Source organism: Myxine glutinosa, chromosome 8, assembly GCF_964187855.1.
Source record: "Myxine glutinosa chromosome 8, kmMyxGlut1.1, whole genome shotgun sequence".
Lineage (NCBI taxonomy): Eukaryota > Metazoa > Chordata > Myxini > Myxiniformes > Myxinidae > Myxine > Myxine glutinosa.
In genome coordinates, this window is record NC_136268.1 from 32,876,737 (window position 1) to 32,899,735 (window position 22,999).

Consider the following 22,999-nt stretch of genomic DNA (forward strand, 5'->3'; position numbering starts at 1 on the left):
CTTGCAACAGTGGTGGCCAAATATTTATTCATCCCCTCAACACTTCCTCAAAGGAAGGCTCTTCAATCATGTCCATTGGTAATTAATTTGGTTTGTCCTGACACTCAAAATACCTTGCTGGTCATTGCTCAAGCTTTCAAGGTGATGGTTGCCCTCAATGTCTATAATCGGCCTCATTTTCTATCTTTTCTCACACTTTTTATACATCACTCATGTAAGAGCGAAGCTGAGGGTAGAAGATTGTCAGATATATATAACCACCTTTAGAGGCCATTTTTCCCCGCAAAGTGGGGGTTGGCCTTTTTCGGGAACCGTGGTTGTTGTTGTTTTTTGGTCCCCTTTTTGAAGCAATGTTTTACGGCCGGATGCCCTTTTTGCCGCCTTTAACGACAAACATGGAATTACCAGTGAACTGGTACTCAATGGAGTCAGATGGAGGATCAAATTAGTTCAGAGGTAGACATGTTGCATTATTAGGAAAATGAAAGGGGGTAGGTTGAGGAGTGGCAAAATTAGAAGATGGACAGGAAGGAAAACTCCAATCTATATTTAATGGAGCGGGTATTTACGTATTTCAGGTCTATGACCATGGTTGCATAGCTCGTCTGATCTCACACAATTGTAACTTGGAAAAAAATAAATCATACATGTGCCATTTTGGTAAGCCTAAATATGTCTTCAGAAGTGTCATATTCACAATTCCCATGCCCTCTAAGTTTTCTGTTCAGTGTAAAACCAAAGCGGCTTAAAAGGATCAAATATCAAAAGGTTGGAGCCGATAGGAGTCATGGACTTGTGAAACTTTTTGTATACAAAGTTTAGGCTCGTGTAAGGGCTAACACACAACATATAAGGGAGCGGGAGACAAGAGGGGGAGAGAGAAGCACGACAATAGGGAAAAGGGACATCAGTAGATCTGTGGAAGGGAGGGTAACGGAAGGACGTGGTATAAACCAAATGGACACAACTAGGACTTTCAGGAAAGAAGTCGGAATTTGAAAAAGGGGGATTTGGGGTGTATATAATTATAGGCAACCAGGCCTGTGCAGCATTTTTATACATGCCCCTAAGCATGCTGGGATGTTATTTGCTTCATTAACATGGGCCACACCTGTGTAGAAGCTGTTTCTTGGAGTCCCTCATTTACCCAGCTTTTTCCATTTTTTGCCCACTACCTGTATATAGCAACTAGGTATTATATCTGCACAGCAGTACACGTTTTTGCTTCATGTACACAACTCAGGTTTGTTTTTCAGGAGCGATTTAGGCAATGGTCCGTTGCCCATATACTACACAAATAGCAGGATGAGTCAAAAGAACGTGTTGCACACCTGGAACAACTACCCAAACAGTGGGTACTCTGCTTGTATGTATAATTATGTTCATGTCACTCAGTGAAAAAGTCTGCTGATCAAGTGAGTGGAGTTTAGTTACTTTAATCAATGAAAAACTTTTCATTTAACTGGTTAATTTGAGTTTGAACTATGAAGCTGCCAATCATGCCATTTCCAACATCCGCCAACACACGGTGATTGGTTGACAATCATACCACCTCCATGATTACACATAGCCAAAGGTCTTCTTTTTTTTTTTTTTATGTATACAAAGTCGAGGCTCGTTTAAGAGCTAACACTTAAACACAAAAACATAAACAGAGACCCATAAAACATAATAAAGGGAGCGGGGGACAAGGGTGGAGAGGGAAGCACAACAGTAAAGATCTGTGGAAGGGAGAGGGCTGGGGGTGGGGATACGGTATAAAACAAATGGACACAACTAGGAATTTCAGAAAAGAAGTCGGAATTTGAGAAAGGTGGATTTGGGGTGTATAAACGGGGGTAGAAAAAAGGTTTAGGATGGGGGAAGATATGAGATGGACATGAACAGCTGTTTTGAAGACCTGGAGGGAGGTGTGGGAGTTTGTTCCAAAGAAAAGAGTGAAGGTGAAGGCCAAAAGCAGGACCGTTTTTTTTTTTTTTTTTTTTTTAATGCAGGTGCTGAGGCTCATGGAAGAGCAGAAATACAAGATTTCAACCATGTATTGAAAGGTCGTAGCTGGAAGAATGGCATCACGGTACACACACCTGTGTGCCGTCTAGCCAGGATTTAAATCCCAACCAAGCTATAAACTGTCATCACAGTGATTCATCGGTGTGCCTTTCCCTAATGGATGCTAAACAAGCTTCCTGTCTACAGGCATTAGTCGGTGGACGTTAAAGATCCCAATGTCCTTCATGAAGGGCAGACGAGTTATCACTGGCATCCTGAACAAATTACAAATCCCTGCCGGGAGGGTAATTGCAAACCACCCAGTATAACCCTTGCCAAGAATCTGCTTCAGCGGCACCGACGCTCTGGAAAGAGTACGGTATGTATCATTGAAAGATTAACAATTGCAACAAAGAAAAGGACACGACAACTGAGGTAGTGAAGCAGGTGAGCACTCCATTTCAACACATTTAACATGCTTCATATATCACAAAATGCAGAACATCATAATTTCAAAATAAAATAGCGATTCCACTTTGTCCTTCATCTGATTCGATAACTTTTATTTAATTTCCCAAGCAAAATGTATGACTGCAAACCAAGAGGTAAGTTGCAATAAAATAGCAGTAATGTTCCATCCTGAGTGATGTTACGTAAACCAGACCGACTTTCACCAAACATTGCGTTTTATAAACAGTACATTTTACAATCAAATCTTCAGCTTTGACAAAATAACATTTGGTCACTGCAGCACTTTCACCCTTTGATGGTGAAATCAAATGTTTTCTCATTCCACACCTTGTCATTGCCTTCTTTCCACTCAAGTACTCTCTCCTGGAAGATCACATTGCCAGCCCCATCAACGAGAACCACGGTCTGAGCCCTGGAGATCCACAGGAGGCCTTGGAATTAGGTTAGTTTCAAATGGCCGAACTTCCTCTCGTGCCATTTCCAGGGTTACTGGCCTTTGCAAAAGCTGGTTTTTAAAAATCTGAACAATCGTGTAATTAAAACAAAACTATTCACAAGATTGCAGATTAAATATCGTCTCAAAGATCACACTTCATAAAAATTCACAATATGCATTGGCATGAAACGACAAATCACCTTGTTGCTAAGGGAGACGGGAAAATATGTGCAGCAAGGTTGTATTGATGTCACTTGCCAAGAGCCAATTACAGTGCACTGAGCCTCACACACCAAATCAGCAGCGTCTCACACTGTCGCCAGGTCGCACAAAGCATGACGCCAAATTCACACTGGCCTTGGCTATTTATAAATGTAAATAATGAAAATGTTTTTGTCCAAATCAATTTGTTTCTTGGCCCTGCACTGCCTGGGTCTTTGCCAGTTAATATGGTACCATTTCCAACTTTGTGATTCGTGGTTTTCTCTTCCACAAGGTTTTTCTCATCTTGCTCTTCCATAAGCTGAGATTTTGTTGGGAGGAGATGCAACAAATGACAGACACTGGATCTTATTATATACAGTGCTGTGCAAAAGTTTGTGTTATTCGAATGATATTCATGCTTTAGTGTAAATTCATCGAATTATTACTGACTAGCTGAATGCACCCGGCGTTGCCCAGGTTCTTTTTGAATGAATTTAATCTTCTGTACATAGGTCTGACGCGAGCCCAGTATCAGTTAGTGCTCAACGATTCCTTGTTCTTTCTTCTGTCGAGCCCCGCGAGAGAGAATTTTGAAAGCATGTGTTGCAATCAGTCAGATATTCCTATTAAGTGCATAAGTTGAAGACTTAACATAACATAAGTTAAGAAACATACAGTAAGTACTTCAAGAGAATTTTGAAAGAAGATTTATTGCGAAATGGGCCCGGCCCGGCCGAAGCGGCCTCGACCGGCCTCGCCACCTAGCCTAAAACCTTCCCGGGGCCCGTCCCAACATTTTTTGTTTCAGAGGTTTCCTCCTATCTTTCACCGTTCAGGAGCATTTTAGCGTTCAGGTGCGGTTTAGTTTAGTGCGTGCTGTCAGACGTGACACCCAGTCTAATGTCCATCCGAGGGACGGCACACAAATTGATGAATCACCCTGCCTATGAAGCACAGGGATGACAGTTTATAGCTGGGTCGGGATTCAAATCCAGGCCAGACAGCTTGGAGAGAATGTGCATGCCTCTCGGACATCATGCTTGTCCCGTTGCTTTTAATTCTCCAATTTAATTTGCCTTCCTAACTCCTGAGATGACCCCACACAGAGTACTGTACCGAGCTGCCGTATCACCATGGAAGCCAAGTGGCTAAAGCGCTCAAGCAAGCATTCCAACAAAACAGTTGAAGAACAACATGTTTATATAATCGCCTTAACATTGTCGTAACATTTTATCAGCTCGTTTCTAAAAACGAGTTGCCACTGTGACCACCGTGATAAAACCGCTTGCGACTATTGCCATGGCTTACATACATTGGTTGATAAGGAATGGCTTGCTTTTATGACATTATTTTGCGACGCTCTATATACGCCATGCAGCCAGATATAAGAGGTGAACGAAGAAGCCTTTATCTTATGTAATCTAATACTATATAGATTTCCCACTCTCTTAAAAATATCAGAACTATGATTACATATATATATGATTATATGATTATAATACAGTCTGACCCAAACATTCACGGTAGGATGGTTCTTCAAAATGAAAGTTAGAAAACTCATGCTCCAAACACATTTTTTTGTATGTATGAAAAAAAACCCTTGTGGTGAAATTTTAACCCATTTCGACTAAATTTTGGGGTTGCACACGGAGTTTGTAATTTCACATATTTGGCTCGCATAAATGTTTGGAGTTGATTATTTATTCTCCACTGCTCTACTTGTGATTTTGACCAATACAGTTGACCTATGACCTTGTTATGTACTGCACATTTTGAAGTTGTTTTATAAGTTAATTGAATACAGTACAGCTGTACTCTGGTGTATGGAGTTGGTCTCATTGAAGAGTACAATCGTCTCCTGACAAGGGATGAACAGCAAACCCAGTATCTGCTTCAAGTTGTGACGGAACATCGCAAGAGGTTTCCCGATTGCAGGAAATAAACGCTTATCGGGCAACAATGAGTGGCTGGCAACCATGAGTCACTGTGCAACCCCTAAAACGTGATGTATTCAAAAAATATTTCACATGCAGAAATTTTACCTCAATACCAAAAAAAATTAAACCTTAGGAGTAAAACAATTCAAACTAGAACAATACGACTGTCGCCAATATGCCTCCGCATAGTCCCACAATGGGTAGATGCCATCACTCTGCATATGTATGGGTAGGGGATCACGTTTCTGAAGTTTCGTGTTGATCGGATAAGGTTCGTTTTTCTATCCAAGATGGCTGCCAAGCCACGTGACCTATGACATCATTTTCAAACTATATGCAACAGTGTTGATATTTATAAAATTCCGCATCGATAGGGTGAGCGGTTTCAGAGATATAATTATTTAATATTTTCCTTCAATCCAATTTGGCTGCCAAACCATGTGACCTATGATGTCATAAATTTAATTGTTCAATACAAATGGGTCATAGATCATGTGCATGCAATTTCAGATTTTTAGAATAAGGAATTCGATTAAAACATTTTTGGCTGGTATACCACTTCACCTATGATGTCATCATTATCATAGCTAAGAACCACCCTAATTCATGGGTTCCACCTATTCGCGGTTGATAAATTGTGACCTGCTTCTACATTTGCGGCCCTGTATTCCGCATATTCGCAGTTTTCCACGAGCGCAAAAAAATATTTCCAAGAGCCGCGCGCTTGACACAGCTCCAAAACACATCTTCCACCAGCCATACACAAAGCAAATGGACATACGCAAAAACCACATCTTCCACCAGCCGAGAGTATGACAGGCTTCTCCATTCTCAGCCGTGTGCTCCTCATTTTCACGGCTTTGAGGCTACATAATATTTAAGCTGCGGTCTAAGCGAGCTTCACGGGATGTCCCACCATTCACACTGTGAACATTGCTTTGCGGGATATCCCACCAGCTGCGTAATACGTCATCTCCCATGAATTACACAGAATGAAAATACTCCACAGCATCTCTTAGTGCAATTTACTGTCTGCCTTTTCCCCATTGAAACAATGCCATGACATTTGCGGTCCCAACATTCACGGCATTTTCGAGAAACGTATCCCCTGCGAATGTCGAGGTCCGACTGTACTTTAATTTGTCCATGAGAGGTCATTGTGGAAAATCGCATCATGTAATGCATAAAATCGCTCGAAGGACCTTAATTTGAAAACGATGGCGCCTGCAATACCGATGTGCACAGCGATTCAAAGGTATAAATATCAGACATTCGATGATGTGTGAGGAAAGTGAAAACGTAAATTTTGAGTGCTCAATTGTACAGAAACCATTGCAGCCTGTTCCAAGGAAAGGCGTTTTTGAGCAGGCCGAAAAAGTACAAGACCCTGTGAGGAATAACAGATTGACCAAGGATATAGCCTGTTTTTGTTTCAATTAAACAAGCGTTACGCCAAGGTCCCCCGTCGGTGAAGTGATGTGAGTTGACAAAGTGGAAGACGCAGAAAACATGCTATGATATGATATTTCGCTCAAGGTTCAGACATACATGGAGGCGGCCATCTTGGATTTTGACGTGGCGACCCAATTTTCAATAGCGTTCTTCCTTATGCCTAGATACACCCACACACCAAATTAGAAGTTGGTACTTCGCTTATTTTTCAAGATATTCATCTCACATGGTTCAGACATACATGGCGGCGGCCATCTTGGATTTTGACGTGGCGACCCAATTTTAAACAGCCTTCTTGCTTGTGCCTAGATACACCCACACACGAGATTAGAAGTTGGTACTTCGCTTATTTTTCAAGATATTTCGCTCACAATGTTCAGACATATATATGGTGGCGACCATCTTGGATTTTGACGTGGCGACCCAATTTTCAATATCGTTCTTCCTTATGCCGAGATACACCCACACACGAGATTAGAAGTTGGTACTTCGCTTATTTTTCAAGATATTCATCTCACAAGGTTCAGGCATACATGGCATCAGACATACATGGCGGCGGCCATCTTGGATTTTGACGTGGGTTGCACCCACACACCAAATTCGAATGCGGTCCTTCGCTTACGCACACACGCATGCCCGCACGGACGGACGGAGGGGAAAACCATAGTCCCCCTTTCGCTCTGCTGTGCGACGGGGGACAATAAGGCCATTCATTTATCTTCAAAAAGGGGTGTTGTAATACACCCAAACACCTAGTTTTCATTCATGCACTCCCTTGGAGTTTGAGAAGTATGGATGCAAAGTTTGGGGCTGCTATGTTTCATCATTTTGGAACTATGGAGGTCATGAACACACACACACACACACACACACGGGTGGGAGTCCGGCAGAGGTTGGGTGGGAGGGAGGGGAAGGAGTGGAAGGAGGGGAGGAGAAGGGGTGGGGTATATATATATATATATATATATATTACACTGTTATTATTACACACTATTATTACTTATGGTTTTGGCAGTGTATATTACACTGCAGCTGGGATTACTCCAAACAAAACATGCATTACCTCATTTCCTCTACATGAGATGCAATCAATTTTTTCTTTAAAACAGTACCTTTTATTTAATTATAGGACACATTGTTTCGTCTTCAAATGTACACCAGAGGCCGATGAAGCCAAAGAGCTTATGTGGAGAGAAAAAAAATGGCGGCCCTTTCTGGCCCACTGGTGTCGCCTGGCTAATGGGAGGTGCTTGTGATGGGGGGGAGGGTGTGGTCTGTAGAATGGGCAGCACTTATGGCCCACCCACAGACACAAACTCAGCTTTCTAAGATGATGCATGGTTTATGTCTAGTTGGATAACATCCACCAAACCCCATGCCATCCAGACATAAAAAGCAGCGCGTTTCAAGACCGTACTGCGTGCCTCTCAGCATCACTTGTCCGGAATAGAGGACAAGACTCTGGTATCAATCAGCATAACAATTGGCTGGCTTTACGGTCCCACGGGTATGGTATCGTAAGTGAAAAGGCCGTATTCCGGCCCAGGTCCGCCAACTAAGCTGACTATTACAATTGCATTGACGAAACTTTTCGGATTCGAACAGGGTAACCTGACGAACTGAGCGACGATAATGCGATTATGTATTGGGGAAAAAAAAGAAGAAAAAAAAACTTTCCAAATTTATTTTGTCTACTTAAAGGTATCTGATATCGAATTGACTTTTGCACAGATTTGAATTACTGTTTACCTATATTGCACACTTTTAAACTTCCTACAAATGTTTAATGGGGAATAGCATCACAAGATTGAAAATACTCCAAACTTTTGCACATTATGGGGATAATTTAATTAAACATTAAACACATTAAACCATTACTTGATTTGTTTTTGTTTTTTTCAACAAAATCTAGGCTGATTGAAGAGCGACATATTTACAAAATCCCGGCTCATGGATCAACATGGACACAAAATCTCCACTCATGAATGGGCGATGAATACAAAATCTAGGTTTACGGAACAATTGCATCTACATGAAACCTTAACCCATAATCACCTCATTCCAAACCGCGATCTCTTCTACAATACAAATAATCTGCATGTAAGAATATCAGTTCAGCAATTGGTAACAAAAATGTACTTTTGCTGCCTGCTTATTATAAAGATATATTTAAATTTGAGAAAATTGTGACCTAGGTGAAATTCATGCGTCGTCAGTGTCAGCTGCCACATTGGAACACTGCAGTTGCTGCTGTCACTTTGCGATGACTAAAAGCCAAATTCAGAATAAATTGTGTGAAGTGAAACTATCTGCAAAACCAATTTTTAAAAAATCTGGATTGTAGTTTTAGGAGATCTCACAAAGTGTCTCTCTTGATTTGCCCAGTCTTATTAGCGCAAATACCGAGAGCCAGATGATAAACTTCACAGTGAAAGTGGCAGGAATTCAAGCAACCTTGGTTTAAATTGGTGAATTTAAATCTCATCATTCGGCCAATTGCCCCTGTACCTTGTGCCGGAGTATGGACCCTGAACGAAGATGGCCGTTTGGTCTTTTCTGAGCGCTTGCGAATGCCACTGCTCTTCCATCAAAGGATCAGGATAATTGCTGGGAAAGGCACAGGAACCACCGGTGAGGTTACGGCAATTTTTCAAACTCCAGCTGAATCACAAAAACACGGAACATTAGGAAATGATCGTGGACGTGCACACAGACTCACACGTCGGTGTTGCTGAGGAAATTTGTAAGCTCCTTAAGCAGGGCACGAGATGTCAAAGAGGACAGGTTTTCTAATATGGAGGAGAAAAGCTGCTTTCCTTTAGACACCTTACCCCATGGTACATCCAAATAAGAGTTGCTCAATCCATATACACCTGCAAGCCGTCGTACATAATGGACAATTAGCCTGGAACGAAGAACACACCACGCGGGGAACACTGCCAAGAGGAGGAGGCAACGTTAAAAGGAAGTGTGATGCAATTTAAGGAATGAGGTGGCAATGGAAGAGGTGTGTAGTCAAAAATAAATAATTAGTGGAGGAATTAACAAGAGGGGGCTGAATACCATTGAAAGAGGGCAGAGTGAAAATGAGGGTGTTTGTGAATGTTGTGAGATTGAGAACATGCCTTCCTGCAGCTCCACTGGCTTCATTCCCCCGTAGTTAGAGAAGTAAAACATCCTTCCTCCACCATTTGCACTGTGGAAAGGAAGGTTTCTTTCCATCTGCCGATTCTTTTCTCTTACATTACATTACCCCCATCTCTCTCGCTAGTTAAATCAATTAGGATTTACTCCTTTTCTTTCAATTCAATGGCTGCTTTTGTTGCTTAATTCACTTTTTAAAATGTGATTATCTCTTCTCACCAATAGTCATTTTGTTTTGACAATTAAATATCACCGAGTGACCTCTCACTCTCTCCTTCCCCAACCCCACTGTTTATTTCTGTCTTCAATCTCCACCACCCGTGCCCAGGTAAAACACTCCCTTCTTCACCTCCTATTCGTGCCCATTGTAAACTCTCTCACGGTAAGCTTGCAGTGATGAGGTTGAAAAGGTTGTATTTCTCTCCTTCCTTATCCACAGAATGCAGGTATTCCAGTTCACTTGTTGTATTGTTGAGCAGTAACCCAGTCACAAGCTCACCTGTGCAGGTCATCACACAGGTAAAACAAACCCGATGAACAGCGTGGCACACGACAGGAAAGCAAATAATAAAAGATACACTGGTTACCGGTTAACGAGCAATATCGCAATTAAATATGTCAGCATATAAATTAAGACAGCTCGGTGGTGTTCGCGACGTAGAACAAAGAAAGTTCCAGAGATTCAACTCTACCCCTGCTCCGAAGTTCGGGACGAGGTAAAGATGCAGCGATGTTTGTGAGGGCAGCCAGTCGTCCTCCTCTAGTTATCCCCAACCATGTTCCTCCTCGGGAGTTGTCCTGTTCATCTGTGCCTGAAAGTCATGTTAGAGCTGAGATGGTGAGAAGATTTTCCACTTTAAAAATGAGACGGGCCATACTTTATTGAAAGATAAGCTTTTGATTAAAATGCCGAGTATTGGGGAAACAAACACCTATACGCTGTTACTGTTGCTAGGCCCAAAACTCATACTTGATCACAGATACTGTGAGCTGAACAGAACTTTTGAGCTGTCGACGCTTAAGAGTCTTAACTGAACCCGTTCTAAAAAGGGACACTTATTTGGCACATAGTTAAAACAAGGAGGACGTTGAGTGATGCATATGTACTATGTAGATGGCACCAAATTGAAAACTGCAGAGGAGTGCATTCTCCCAAAATGTAAAACAGTACCTCAACAAAATGAAATTATGGAAACTTTCACCACAAGGATTTATCTGCTTCAAAGAACATCAAAGGACAAACTAGCAAGAGCGAGAATTGCTTTGCAATACATGTCCCCTCCCAGGTTTCGGTTCACTATCAGTAAACACATCCCTTTATTTGGGCGGTGTATAATGCTGCGTTCGGTGCCGAAAATAATAACAAATAAATAACCCGATGTACATACATGAAGTAAAAACATGGGTACGGCTTATCTGCATATCTAATACATCGTGGTTATACACCTGGGATAAGCACAATTGCTCGTGGGCGAACACCCAGGCCTAACCTGTCGATCTGTGCTACATCATGGAGTAGTTTCCATCCTGCTCCCGCGACATTCGCGGATTCAGCATTTGTAGTTTCATCACATTTTATAAACAATTCTGAAATTATTTCTTTAGAAACAAAATATTTTGGAATGCGCAATTTACAAGAAATGCGTACATGCTATTTTGGCTAGTGAGTCGACACCAGGTACACACTTTTGACTTGTGCACCTGTGATGTCACGCAAATAGACGGAAGTAGCTCATTTGCTTCACGGAAGTGGAAACGGTCCGATTTTAAAACACGATTATCCAGCTTATTATTCTGCCAATTTTTTTTTTCTTTTCCTCCAATGGGTCAGGGATATCATCCTCTAAAACATATCTCGTCAAAAAATTTCATGATTGTTTCCCTTTAACAGTATAGTAAATGAACTGAAAGAACTGGGAGTCACGGACACACAAATGCTGCACACAAAGAACGGACGAGTTTGAGAAGCAGCAGCAGTCAGGAAAATGTCCTCAGATCGACGACAGGAGCAGCTTTTACTATAGCAGGAGGACATGCTGACGTGCTGCAGGGCTAAGTGTGAGCCTCGACGAGAGCATTTGATAAGCATTGTCCCTCCAGTCCAGTCCATCCACTGACTGCTCACTTCACAGCCACGCCTCCCACACACCTGAAATTACCCCACCCCCTCAGGCTTTGCTGTCTGAGCCCTCCAGCCAATCTCCGGCCATCCCCTGGCCTAGCAACTGTGCCTCATCCAATCAGGCGAACCTGGCTCTTTCCCAAAAAGCAATGCTGACCTCGATCTGTGCACCCGATGACACATTGTCTTACAAGCCGACAACAGAGGAGCTTGTGTGTGAGGACAGGGCTTCTTCTTCTTATACTTCTTCTTCTTCTACTTCTTCTTATTCTTGCATGTGCCATCTCAAGGAGGGTGTGGGGTGGCAAACGTTCACACTGTGGCATATACTGACACTTTTCTCTCTCTCTTAACTGCCCCGCACCCGGTTCAACAGGTAGAACGAAGACAAGTCACCTTACCCTGTCTTAGGTGCTGCAGGTCACAACACCATCCTCCAGCAGGGCACAAGCAAACTGAACGACTTATCCCTACAAACAGGACCTTATTACAGGGTAGAAATGCCATGTCCTTCCTGAAAATGTAAATCTATACATCAATTCTAATAACTGACCCCATCCCTCCCCCACCCTCCCCAATTAACATAACAATATTAAACATTTTCTGGATGAATAATTGTCAATCATGATCATCCACCTAGATTACAGATACAAAATTGTGGAGATTTCTTTTGATATCCTCCCTGTAAGCCTCATGTGACCTGTACTGCCCCTGACTCCTATCCTTTTTCATCCTCTCACACTATTGAGCCCTCTTCGTTCCCATATACATGTATGATATGCATATTGTGGGGGCAAAAGGGGGAGAGGAGGGTTGAAAAGGAAGATCAGTGCCCTGATTAAAATAATGCATAGCTAAAAATCCTCAATATGATAGGGGAGGAAAAATAAATAATTATTGCTTCTTAATAACCTCACAACAAAGTGTATTTGATGCTGTTAGGTTCATTTAGTACAAGTATTGACTTGTGAATACCAAACAGTCACGGCATCAACCACACGCTGACATGCCATCGCTTTCGTTTTTCGGATGGAATAGCATTTGCTTGGCCAAAGCTTTGTGGAACTTTGGGTCTAATCAATAATCTTATCAGAGAATCGAACCTGGAATCTCTAAATTAACAGGAAAAAGCCATTTGCAGGCAATGTGGAAATTTGGAACCCCAGCCCCCCACCGTGTTCTCTCGTACATCCGACAAATCCCTTCCTTCCTTCCCCATACTATTTCCTCTATCAGCTTGAGATGAGTAACGGATTTATTGCAGATGGTGAGATGAGGTTATCGTAGAGTTAACATTGCTTGTTTGTAGATGCTCTGGGAAGTTGATGTGATTAAAACCCAGATCAATGAAGCTTTTCCTGCACTGGACTATAAACCTGTGCAAAATGTATGCCATTCAGAATCCTGAAAATTATGTATTACACGAGGCTTCATTTTTACAAACACACGAACAAGCATTTTGCGCTATAAACATGTTCCACATGTGTCAAATGTTTCAGTTTGACAAAAGGCTGAAAAATATTCGAAGGTAACCTGGCACTTATTGTAAAAACTGCAATACCCGTGCAAGAAGAAGAAGTAATAAAATGCTTCAACTTGAGGTCCTAATGCTGCATCTCCAATAAGAAAGGGCTGCCATCCCCTTTCCCCCTTTACCTTCCCCACCTCCTATACAGTAACATTACCTGCAAGTACATCGGGATTGATAGGCCAGAAATGTGCTTGTTTTGAGGGGCGGCTGTACAACTCATCGCGGTTGGCAGCAAGAACTAACCTGAGCACAAGAGCAACATATGGTCAAGATAAGTCGACAAGTAGCAATACTACAGACATTACAATTTAAAAGCCGTTCCGAAATACAACCCCATCCCAGTTTTATTGGTCCGAGTAAATTACTGTCTTTCTGAATGCTCAAACTTGCAAAATGACCGATGCCAAAATGACCGATGGCTTTATGACACTGCGGGAACAGGGGTGACATAATTTGCGAATCAAATGTACCTTCAACAACGAGATCTGATTAAAGTGTTCTTACCATGATGTTGGTGTGAGATCATCAGTTACATCACCATCACCAAGTACTGAGAATGGCATTCGGAGATGACCGCAAGTGTACAAATTAGGGTAATGGCGAACCTTTGTGCTGGTGGGTGTCAGAATAGGGCACAACGAGACGTTTTACACAATGGCCTCCATAATAGTCTGAGTGAACAAATTGAATTGGCAAAGGAGAGACAAACTGCATGGCTTGGCAGCTTCGTTCTGCACATTTGAAACCGTCGGCCGGATAATTTGCGTACCACCGTACACTCTCAAACACCAATCCAACAATTTATAGTCGGATCAGGAAAGGAATCCAGACGAGACAGCTCAAAGGTTAAGTGCACAAAGTCAAACACCACTTATACATGAGAGGTGTGCAGGTCTTTAGAACTGCAAGAGCCGACCCTAATCCTGCACATCGGATTTTTATGTGAAAAAAGAAAAAATATTTTTTCACATAAAACGGCTTTTTTGCGCGCAAAAAAATTATTTTGCTATTTTCGGAGAAAAAAAGAATTTCGCCCTTTTTCGGGAAAAATAAAATAAAATGCCCTTTTTGGTCGAAAATGTCTGGCAACGCTAAAAAAAATTAGGGAATTTTTCGAAATTTTAAACTGCGATCGAAATTTTTAACTGCGATCGAAATTTTTAACTGCGATCGATCTCAAAAACAAAACGTTGCGTCCACTTGCGTGCGTTGCGTCCCCAGCGTGTACAGCAGTGAGGCGGTGTACTACAGTGAGAGAGTGTACACAAAGTGTGAACAAGTCTCCTATCAAGATGAGTGCTGCTCTTCGTGACAAGTGGCTGAAGGAATTCAACGCTGGCGGCGATGGGGCCACCTTCAAGTACGTGTCGAGTGACACGGCTTTCTGTCGAGCTTGTGAAAAGACTTTCCGGGCGAAGCAGAAGTCTGAGCTGGCCCAACATGTCCGAGGAGACCGCCACAAGAGCAACTTGGCTTGAAGAAGAAGAGGACAGTCACGCAAGCCACCATGGAGGACTTTGGTGGCGGAAAGAGGCACAAGTGCGACGTCGTGGCTCAGGAGCTGTGCCAGGCCATGCTGGCCGCTGGCATCCCATGGTCGAAATTGGAAAACCCTGCCCTCCGGTCGTTCCTGGAGAAGCACATCACTCTCCAGATCCCCGATGAAAGCTGGATTCGAAAGCACTACCTCAACAAGTGCTACGACGAGGCCTTGGCGGGGATCCGTGCCGACATCAGACAGCAGCCCATCTGGATGTCCGTCGACGAGACGACCGATTCGGCAGGTCGATATGTGGCCAACATCATCGCGGGACGCTTGTCCAAGGAGGGGTACTTTCGTCCCCACCTCGTCCAGTGCATGTTTCTGGAGAAGACCAACTCCGGGGAGATCATGCGTGCAGTCAATGACACGCTGCGCTATCTTTGGCCTGATTTCAAGCCGGAGTGCCTCAAGGTCCTCGTCAGCGACGCCGCGGCCTATATGATCAAGGCCGGCCATGCCCTGAAGGAACTCTTCCCGGACTTGCTGCGATCGATCTCAAACTTGCGATCTCAAACGCACGCATGTGACTTGCGTTGCCCACGCGCTCCACCGTGTCTGCGAGACGGTCCGAGAAATGTTCAAGGACGTCAACGACCTGATTGCCATGACGAAGAAGGTGTTCGTCAAAGCCCCGTCGCGTGTTGTCTTTTGGAAGGAGCAGCAGCCCAATCTTTCTCTCCCCCCGGAGCCCATTCTGACTCGGTGGGGGACGTGGATCGACGCCGCGGTGTTTTACGCCGAGCACTTCGAGGCCGTCAAGGACATTGTGGACCAGCTGAACGATGACGACGCGATGGCAATCCGGAGTGCCAAGGACCTGTTCGGAAAGGCGGACATCAAGCTCAGTTTGGTCTTCTTAAATGCCCATGTGTCGTTCATCCCGAAGATCCTTAAGCAGCTGGAGGAGGCCGGCATGGAGCTGGCCAAGGCCTTCCAGCTCCTTGATCAGGCCAAGGAGGAGCTCGAAAAGATCCGAGGCTGCCGTAAGGAGATCCTGCTCACCAAGTTCAAGGCGGTGCTGCAGCGCAATCCCGACATTGGTGTGCTGAGGACAGTGGCTTTGATCCTGGATGGAGATCAGCACGGATCTGAGGTTGGTGTGCCGGCTGGAGTCAAGCTTGCTGACATCCCCCTCTTGAGGTACTGCCCCATCGTCAGCGTCGACGTGGAAAGGTCCTTCTCCGTCTACAGAAACGTCCTCACCGACCGCCGACACCGCCTCACCAAGGAGAACATTACCAAGATAATGATTTCAAACACCTACTTTAACCGTTCCTAAAAGGGTCTTGTCAATTTCTTCTAGTCCTCTACTTATCAAACAATGCGGTTGCAATAAAGGTACCTGAACGTCATTTTTTACCTGTTTACTAGCCCAGAGTGCTTAATGTTGTGCAGGAAAAAGCTTACCATTTTTTGTTCTTTTTTTGACTGATTTCTGAAAAACTTGGTAATAATAAAAAATGAATAAAACGGGGGAAAAAAATATTTCGGGATTTTTTCACATAAAAAAAAAAAAATTCCGCTTTTCAAAACATAAAAGGCCTATTTTCTTAACATAAAAATCCGTAGTCTATCAGAGTAATCACTCATGCCACCACATGGCCAACCATCTACAGACACCGAGACACATCAAGACACCACAAACGCGCTACAACGACGTCCTTCAAAAGCATCTCCCACCGATCAATGACAACTACAAAAAACACATTTACACCCAAATCACCACAAACACAATAACGAACCCGGGCCAAAACAGTGTCCTGGGCACTAAACCGCCACCCAGCGATGGCGCAGAGAAATTGCTTCCCAGGTCTGATCAGTGTTCACCATTCACACCTCCACTGTGGACACCATCCAGTACAAACATGGCCTCGACGACATCACCGACGACACCTGCAACACCTGCAACCGCTGCGAGGCCGCCTCACACTCAATAAAACACATTATGGAAGACTACGTGGTCCTGGCTCCACGAGGGCAAGAGCACAACATTTTAAATGTGAGGGAGGTCTGGGTCACTCCTGGGAGATCGATCGGCCATCTCCGTGCCGCAGGCCTGTTCGAGCAGAATTGACTGGGGGTTGATCAACAACTGTTGGTTAATGTTGAGTACGTAGAGGAAGATAACAAGTGCGCATCCAATTAAATGCAGACAAACCCAAACAAGAATAACTGGAGAGGACTTTGTCTTTTAAAATACATGATCTAATGCTCGTAATGGAACACACAGACAGACAGAGAGAAAGGGTTGAGATTTAAATTGATCTTCTGCTGTTTTAATACCAGGGCTAAAAATTAACGTTTATCCGACTATCCGGGACAGAAAACTTTGTCTGTCAGACATGTGAAAACCCAAGTAAACCTATCCAAAGGACAAGTGAATTTTACCACTGGGAAGTTTCATAAGCGAGACATAACTTGATCTCAAACATAATTGTTCATTTTTATGTAAAGCCACACTGATTGGCAGCGACCAAGAGGATCCTTTTAGACCTGACCACCCCCACGAGGCGACAAAAACTTCCAAAGAGACATCATGGTATCTCACTCGACATCATGGTATCGCTCGACATGCTTGCAGGATGACAAATGCGACATTCATTTGTCACACCACCAAAAATAACAAGGGCACAAGTTCACATGACACATGGCGGGATAACTTATTCATACACAAAATAAATAAACGTGTATTTCAGATGAAGAATTAGTAACTAGAACGACACTCAGTAGAGAGCATACCTCCGCCTGATTGGCCATATCACCCAATGGTGAAGAATCACTTTAAAAATTCTAGTACCAGATCCGGTTCCTGATCTTCACCAAAAGGCAAAATCTAATCATTTCGTCGGTGTCACATACACTACATCTCTGCCAAATTTCGTCTGAAAATGTCCACAACTTTTTGAGATATCTTGTTCCCAAACAAACACAGACAAACGGACAAACAGACAGACAGACAGGGGTGAAAACATAACCCTCATCCACCTTTGGTGGCAGAGGTAATGAAAAAATCACGATATGTTTTTGTAAAAATTGTATGATTTATAAAGGTTTTTTTTTTGTTTTTTTTTCAAACGTGTGACTTAGCGACAGTGAATATTGTTGCGGTTTTGAGATTGTAAATATGACATCATTAAAGGTTAAAGGCTTGCCCCCCATAGTTAGTCCACAAGCAACACGTAGGCCCATTAAAATTAGTTATGTCATAGTATGTGTAAGAGTAGGCAATTTCCCTAGTGACATCTGCGTTGTGTAAAGAAATGAGCTGAGGTCCTTTTCATTTTGTGGCCACCCTTCATTTTCATCATGGGCAAACTCGATCCCGTGCCCCATTTGGCATCCCTCAAGTTTGTTACGCTTTGGCCGCTAGCAGCATTAGCTGCCCTTTGCTCGCTCAAACTAGTCGGGTTTTAGTCATTGATAATGGCTCGGGTCACGGGTTCGCTACCGCTCGGCGTTTCCACCAACACCCGTGATTCGGGCGGGGCTTATTTCCTCGTTTGCGGTCAGCGCGAGTAATTAGGTAATAGTGATTAGTCCTACGACCCTACTTCGCGCTGTCCGGGAAGGACGTCATCAGTCCCGGGTCCCGTCGGCTAGTCAAAGACAAGGGGACTAATCTCCCCTTGGTAAGGGGAAAAGGCTGATGCTGAGATCCGCAACAATTGGTGTCAGGAGTGGGATTGGACCCGAAGTGCACTTAACGCACTCAAAATTACGAGCGGCCGAAATTTAATTAGTAAAATCCAAATTTAAGATCGTGCCATGGATAACCAGGACGGTCGGATGCCGGTGGGGGTAGAAGAGGAGATAGATGAGGGGTTAGAATCGACAACCCAGGACCCCCGGGAAGAATGGGAAGAAGAGGAGAGCATTGATGAGGGTGCAGCAGTAAGGGTGGCAGGGGAAGAAAATGGCGGCGCCGCGCACATGGCCGCGGTAGCCGAGCCCACGGTGCCAATGGATATGCACCTCTTTATGGCGCAACTGAGGGCCTTTATGGTCAGGTCGGGTGAAGCCACGGAAGAACTAAGTAACCAATTGAAAGTAGAGGGGGACAAATCAAGGGCAGAAATGAAAGAAATGAAAGACGGGTTGAATAAATTGGGAAACAAATTGGACGCCCAAAGTGACAAATCCACCCGGGAATTGGAGAAGGCGAAAAATGAATTGGGAAGCGAAATTGGTGGCCAATTGAAAGAAATGGGGGGCCAATTGAAGGAGATGGGGGACAAATCAGCTAGGGACATAAGAAAAATGGGTAAACAATTAGAAGAGGTAAAGAACGGGCTGGAAAGCAAAATGGACGCCCAAAGGAATGAATTGGAGCAAATGAGGGTGGCATCTAAAAGGGAAATAGAAGAAATGGGGGAGGAAATAAGGCACGGGTTGAGCGAAGAGGTAGTAGGGGTACGCAACGAGGTAAAGCAGCGCGAGAAGCGCGTGGAGAAGGAGTTGAGGAAGAGTACGGCTAGGTTACATGGGGGTATAGAGGAGTTGACGCGGGAAATAGAAAAGCTGACGGTGGGACAGAAATAATTAAAGGAGCAAGTGGGTAAGAACACGGATGTGATAGGGGGACTGAAAGCAGCACAAAAAGAAATAAAAAGAGAACTGATAGCGATGAAGAAAGGGTGTCAAATGGTACACGAGGGGCTGACAAAGAAGTTGGATGACGTGGTAGAGACGTTGGGGGCAAGGGAACGAGAAGTCAGGACCCATATAGAGACGACCAAGGTGGCCTTAGAAGAAGAGATTGTGGGGGCGCACCGGGAAATAGAAGAGGTGAAACAAAAGTTAGAGGAGGTAGAAGAAGGGGTGAGTGAAATTAAAAGGAGACGGAGGAAGACTAAAAATGAAATAAAGGAGGAGGTGATGGAATTTGTACAAGGTCTGTGTTCACATCGTGATGACGTGCTTGCTAACCAAATAAAGAGTTTGCAGGTGGCGGCGGAGAAGCGAAGAGGAAGAAGCGCCGAGGTGAGTGGCGATAATGTCGGAAATGTATATGGTGTGAGGGGAGGTTCGACGAGCTTGGGAGTGGGCATAGACCCGGGCGTTCGTGAGAGGCTGATAGTAAGGTGTGCGACTGGTCCTGAGTGCGTGGAGAGAAAGTGTGCCCAGGGATGTCCGACCATGGGGAGTGTGAGAGGTGTTGGTGAGCCGGGGTGTGTGAGTATGGAATGGGTAGCGGGTTGCGACGAGGCGACCCAAGCATCGACACCGACAGGGGTAGTCTTTAGAGGGACGGGGGACGCACGCGAGCCCCCGGGGAATAGTGTACTATGGGGGCTCGAACGGTTCGGCCCCGCATTAATTCCGCAGGGAGCGACGCACAGGGTCCGGCCTTCGGGCAGCCATGAGGTTCCACTCGCGCCGTATGACCGCAAGAGTGATTTGAGGGCGTACGACCACGTGTGTAGGGGGAATGGTTGGAACCCGGACGAAGGTGGGGTACACCTTGTGGGGGCACTGCGCGGCGCGGCAGCGAAGATTCTGACGGCCTTACCACCGGGTGCTATCACCCTGCCAGATCTCCGTGCGGCCTTAATTAATCTTAATTAATCCTTAATTAATGCGAGCTTGTTAAAGCTCAGCTCGCGGTGCGAAAAAGAAAGCCCCAGGAGACCATCGGGGAGCTTGCCTATGACATTCGCCACGCAGTGGGAATCGCACACGCAGACATGGCAGCGACCTCCCAGGAAAGCCTGGCGCTGGACCATTTCATTCAGGCCTTCCCGGACCCCGAGCTTCGGCAACAGCTCACCATGTGGCGCCCGCGTACCTTGAGCCAGGCGGCCGACGCTGCGGCCCATTGGGAAGCAGGGAGGCCCCTGGCCCGGGGAAGTGAGCGCCACGCAGTGGCGGTGCGACAGCTAGGGCCCATGGCTGGTGGCGGCCCCCTGAGGGTGTCCGCCCCCGAAAGGGGCCCTGACCTGGAAGGCGTGGTCTGAAGGCTGGTGGACCAGCGCCTGGCGGGATCTGGACCATGGCAGGCGGCTCCAGAAGTGGCACACGGTAGGCCACGGACAAATGCCCCAATTAGGACCTACAGGGGGGGCAATTTGGAATTTAGGAGGCAAGCACCTTACCAGGTGAGGTGCTTTAATTGTAGCCGGCTGGGTCACCGTGCATGGGAGTGTCGAGCCCCGCGCCGGGACGGACCCCGGCAGCCGGGACCATCAACCCCACCTCGTACGGGTCGGACTAGCCGACTCCAAACACCCCTCCGCCAGGGCCCGGGAAACTAATATGTGCCGAGCATGCAGGGCCGTGTTCGGTAGTAGGGGATGGTGAAGAGCCCTCATTGACGCGACAGGTCATCTATTGTGGCCAAATTGGTACAGGTAGCTTTACAATTCGGTGCAAAATTGCTGGCGTGGGGGTAGCCGCCGTAGTGGACACAGGAGCTAGCGCCACGATCATCAGCCCTGTGATCCTTAATTCGAGTGCAGACGGCTGGGATAAAATCCAAAGCGTTGTCTCAAAGCGTTCACCATGCTAGGTGACATCACAGCATTCAGGTGCATATTCAGGTGGGTTTCCAGCACCACTCTGTCACAGGACTCCTGTACGTCGAGGCGAGTGCGCGTACCTCCACTCCTGTACGTCGAGGCGAGTGCGCATACCTCTTGTACGTAGAGGCGAGTGCGCGTACATCTTGTACGTAGAGGCGAGTGCGCGTACATCTTGTACGTACATCTTGTACGTAGTGGCGAGTGCACGTACCTCTACTCATGTAGTTGTACATCATCCTGCCAGCCCCCAATCATCATTATTTTGAATGAACACACAAGTGTGTGGCGGAGTTTGGATGCAAGTAATATCGCAAATACCACTTGTAGGTACTCTGGAGTGCAGTCATAATATAGCCGACATAACGTCCTTGTACAATATCCAAATTCTGAAGAATAACCATAGTCAAGCTGAAAGAGAAATTAAACAAACTCTGTGAACATACATTCGGCCTCAAGGGGGGAAAAATGCCACGTTAAATAAAAAACAAATAACATAATTATAAGGAATATAAATAAATAAACTAAAAACCCCTCCAATCCCATCGTGCAACGCGAAATACCTGTATGCCCCCGTGGTGGACGCCCTGGGATCGAATTTAAAGAATATGATGCACATTAATGAGAAAATCTGCTCAAATAATCTTTACCCTTGTAACGTCCCTTTAATTACGTATCCCCTGAGAGAATGTCTCGAGCCTTGTCTTGTGACAACATCAGTCATCAGTTGCCCAATCACACAGTGCGTTATTGCGAGCCAATCGAATGCCAACATTATAGAGTTTAACATCCTGTATATCTATTGAGCACCTTCAAATAAAGGAAAGAAATGTGCAAAAACACTTTCAAAAATAAAAATTTTAACCGCACCGTATTTGGAAGCAGCAGTGAAACAGCATTTTGAAAACGCCAGCGGAGCTTACAATATTCGATGATATACACCCCAATGTGTTAAAGCGCCGGACACTGCCGACTCCCAAAGAGACTTACTTGAGAATTTAATTACAATACCTTGATTCGCTTTAATATTAGTAAGTAGAATTTTTCGGCATGTTCTTACACATTAACATATTTATTATAATTTGTGATGATATAAATAAACCTGGATCATCGGCTCTTTTTGATTTTGAATTTAGCATTCCCTTCAATTGTGATATCGGTACATATACGTTTTTTGCGAAGGATTTCTCCATTTAAGTCGGCTCTGTAAAATCGAAATAAGGAATAACAATAAAATTGGACGCAGGAAAAGGCCATTCGGTCCATCATAGATGCGCCACGGAATGTTTCGTCATCGCGCTTTGCGTTTTCCCAAGTGACGTCATGACGTGAGTGACGTGTCCCTCGGGGGGTGGGGGGGGGGGAAAGGGTGTCGATCAATTTTGGACTGGAGAGAAAAAGTTAGTGATTTGTGATTAGTATGGATGTTGAACTGACGTCACTCTAGGAAATGAAAACAGTATTTGATGGTTATGTAGATGGGTAAGAGTTATATGGGTGGCTTCATTTTCAGAAGGCTTTTGATAAGGGTCCACATAGGACGTTGTTAGCCAAGGTGAGAGCTTGTGCAGTTGCTGGCCAGGTAATTAAAGTATGTTGCATAAAGTATGTTGATATTGATGTCAACAGTGCCTTCATTATGACGTCATAATTCG

General features: G+C 44.7%; 1 protein-coding gene across 3 annotated transcripts; it reads right to left on the reverse strand.

Annotated features, from left to right (window-relative positions):
* Window positions 1-2,425: 2,425 nt before the first annotated feature.
* Window positions 2,426-22,096, reverse strand: TANGO2 (transport and golgi organization 2 homolog). Of its 3 annotated transcripts, none has more exons than XM_068124284.2 (8): window positions 21,908-22,096; window positions 13,441-13,529; window positions 10,326-10,445; window positions 10,015-10,132; window positions 9,615-9,685; window positions 9,209-9,278; window positions 8,998-9,096; window positions 2,426-2,872 (listed from the first exon to the last, which is right to left on the reverse strand). In XM_068124284.2, the coding sequence occupies exons 1-8, from the start codon at window positions 21,961-21,963 to the stop codon at window positions 2,746-2,748; spliced, it is 750 nt and encodes a 249-aa protein (XP_067980385.1). In that variant the 5' UTR covers window positions 21,964-22,096; the 3' UTR covers window positions 2,426-2,745. The 3 variants fall into 3 exon arrangements, with proteins under 3 accessions (XP_067980385.1, XP_067980384.1, XP_078639285.1); XM_068124283.2 differs by having other exon boundaries at window positions 9,209-9,362; window positions 21,908-22,095; XM_078783159.1 differs by lacking the exons at window positions 9,209-9,278; window positions 9,615-9,685.
* Between the last annotated feature and the right edge of the window lie 903 nt (window positions 22,097-22,999).

Coding starts and splice junctions, on each gene's coding strand:
- TANGO2 (XM_068124283.2), bottom strand. CDS start 21,963: ATGTGCATCATATTCTTTAAATTCGATCCCAGGGCGTCCACCACGGGG. Junction 9,686..10,014: donor CTCATCACTGCAAGCTTACC/GTGAGAGAGTTT, acceptor TCCTTTCCACAG/TGCAAATGGTGGAGGAAGGA. Junction 9,097..9,208: donor TTCCTCAGCAACACCGACGT/GTGAGTCTGTGT, acceptor TGCCTTTCCCAG/CAATTATCCTGATCCTTTGA.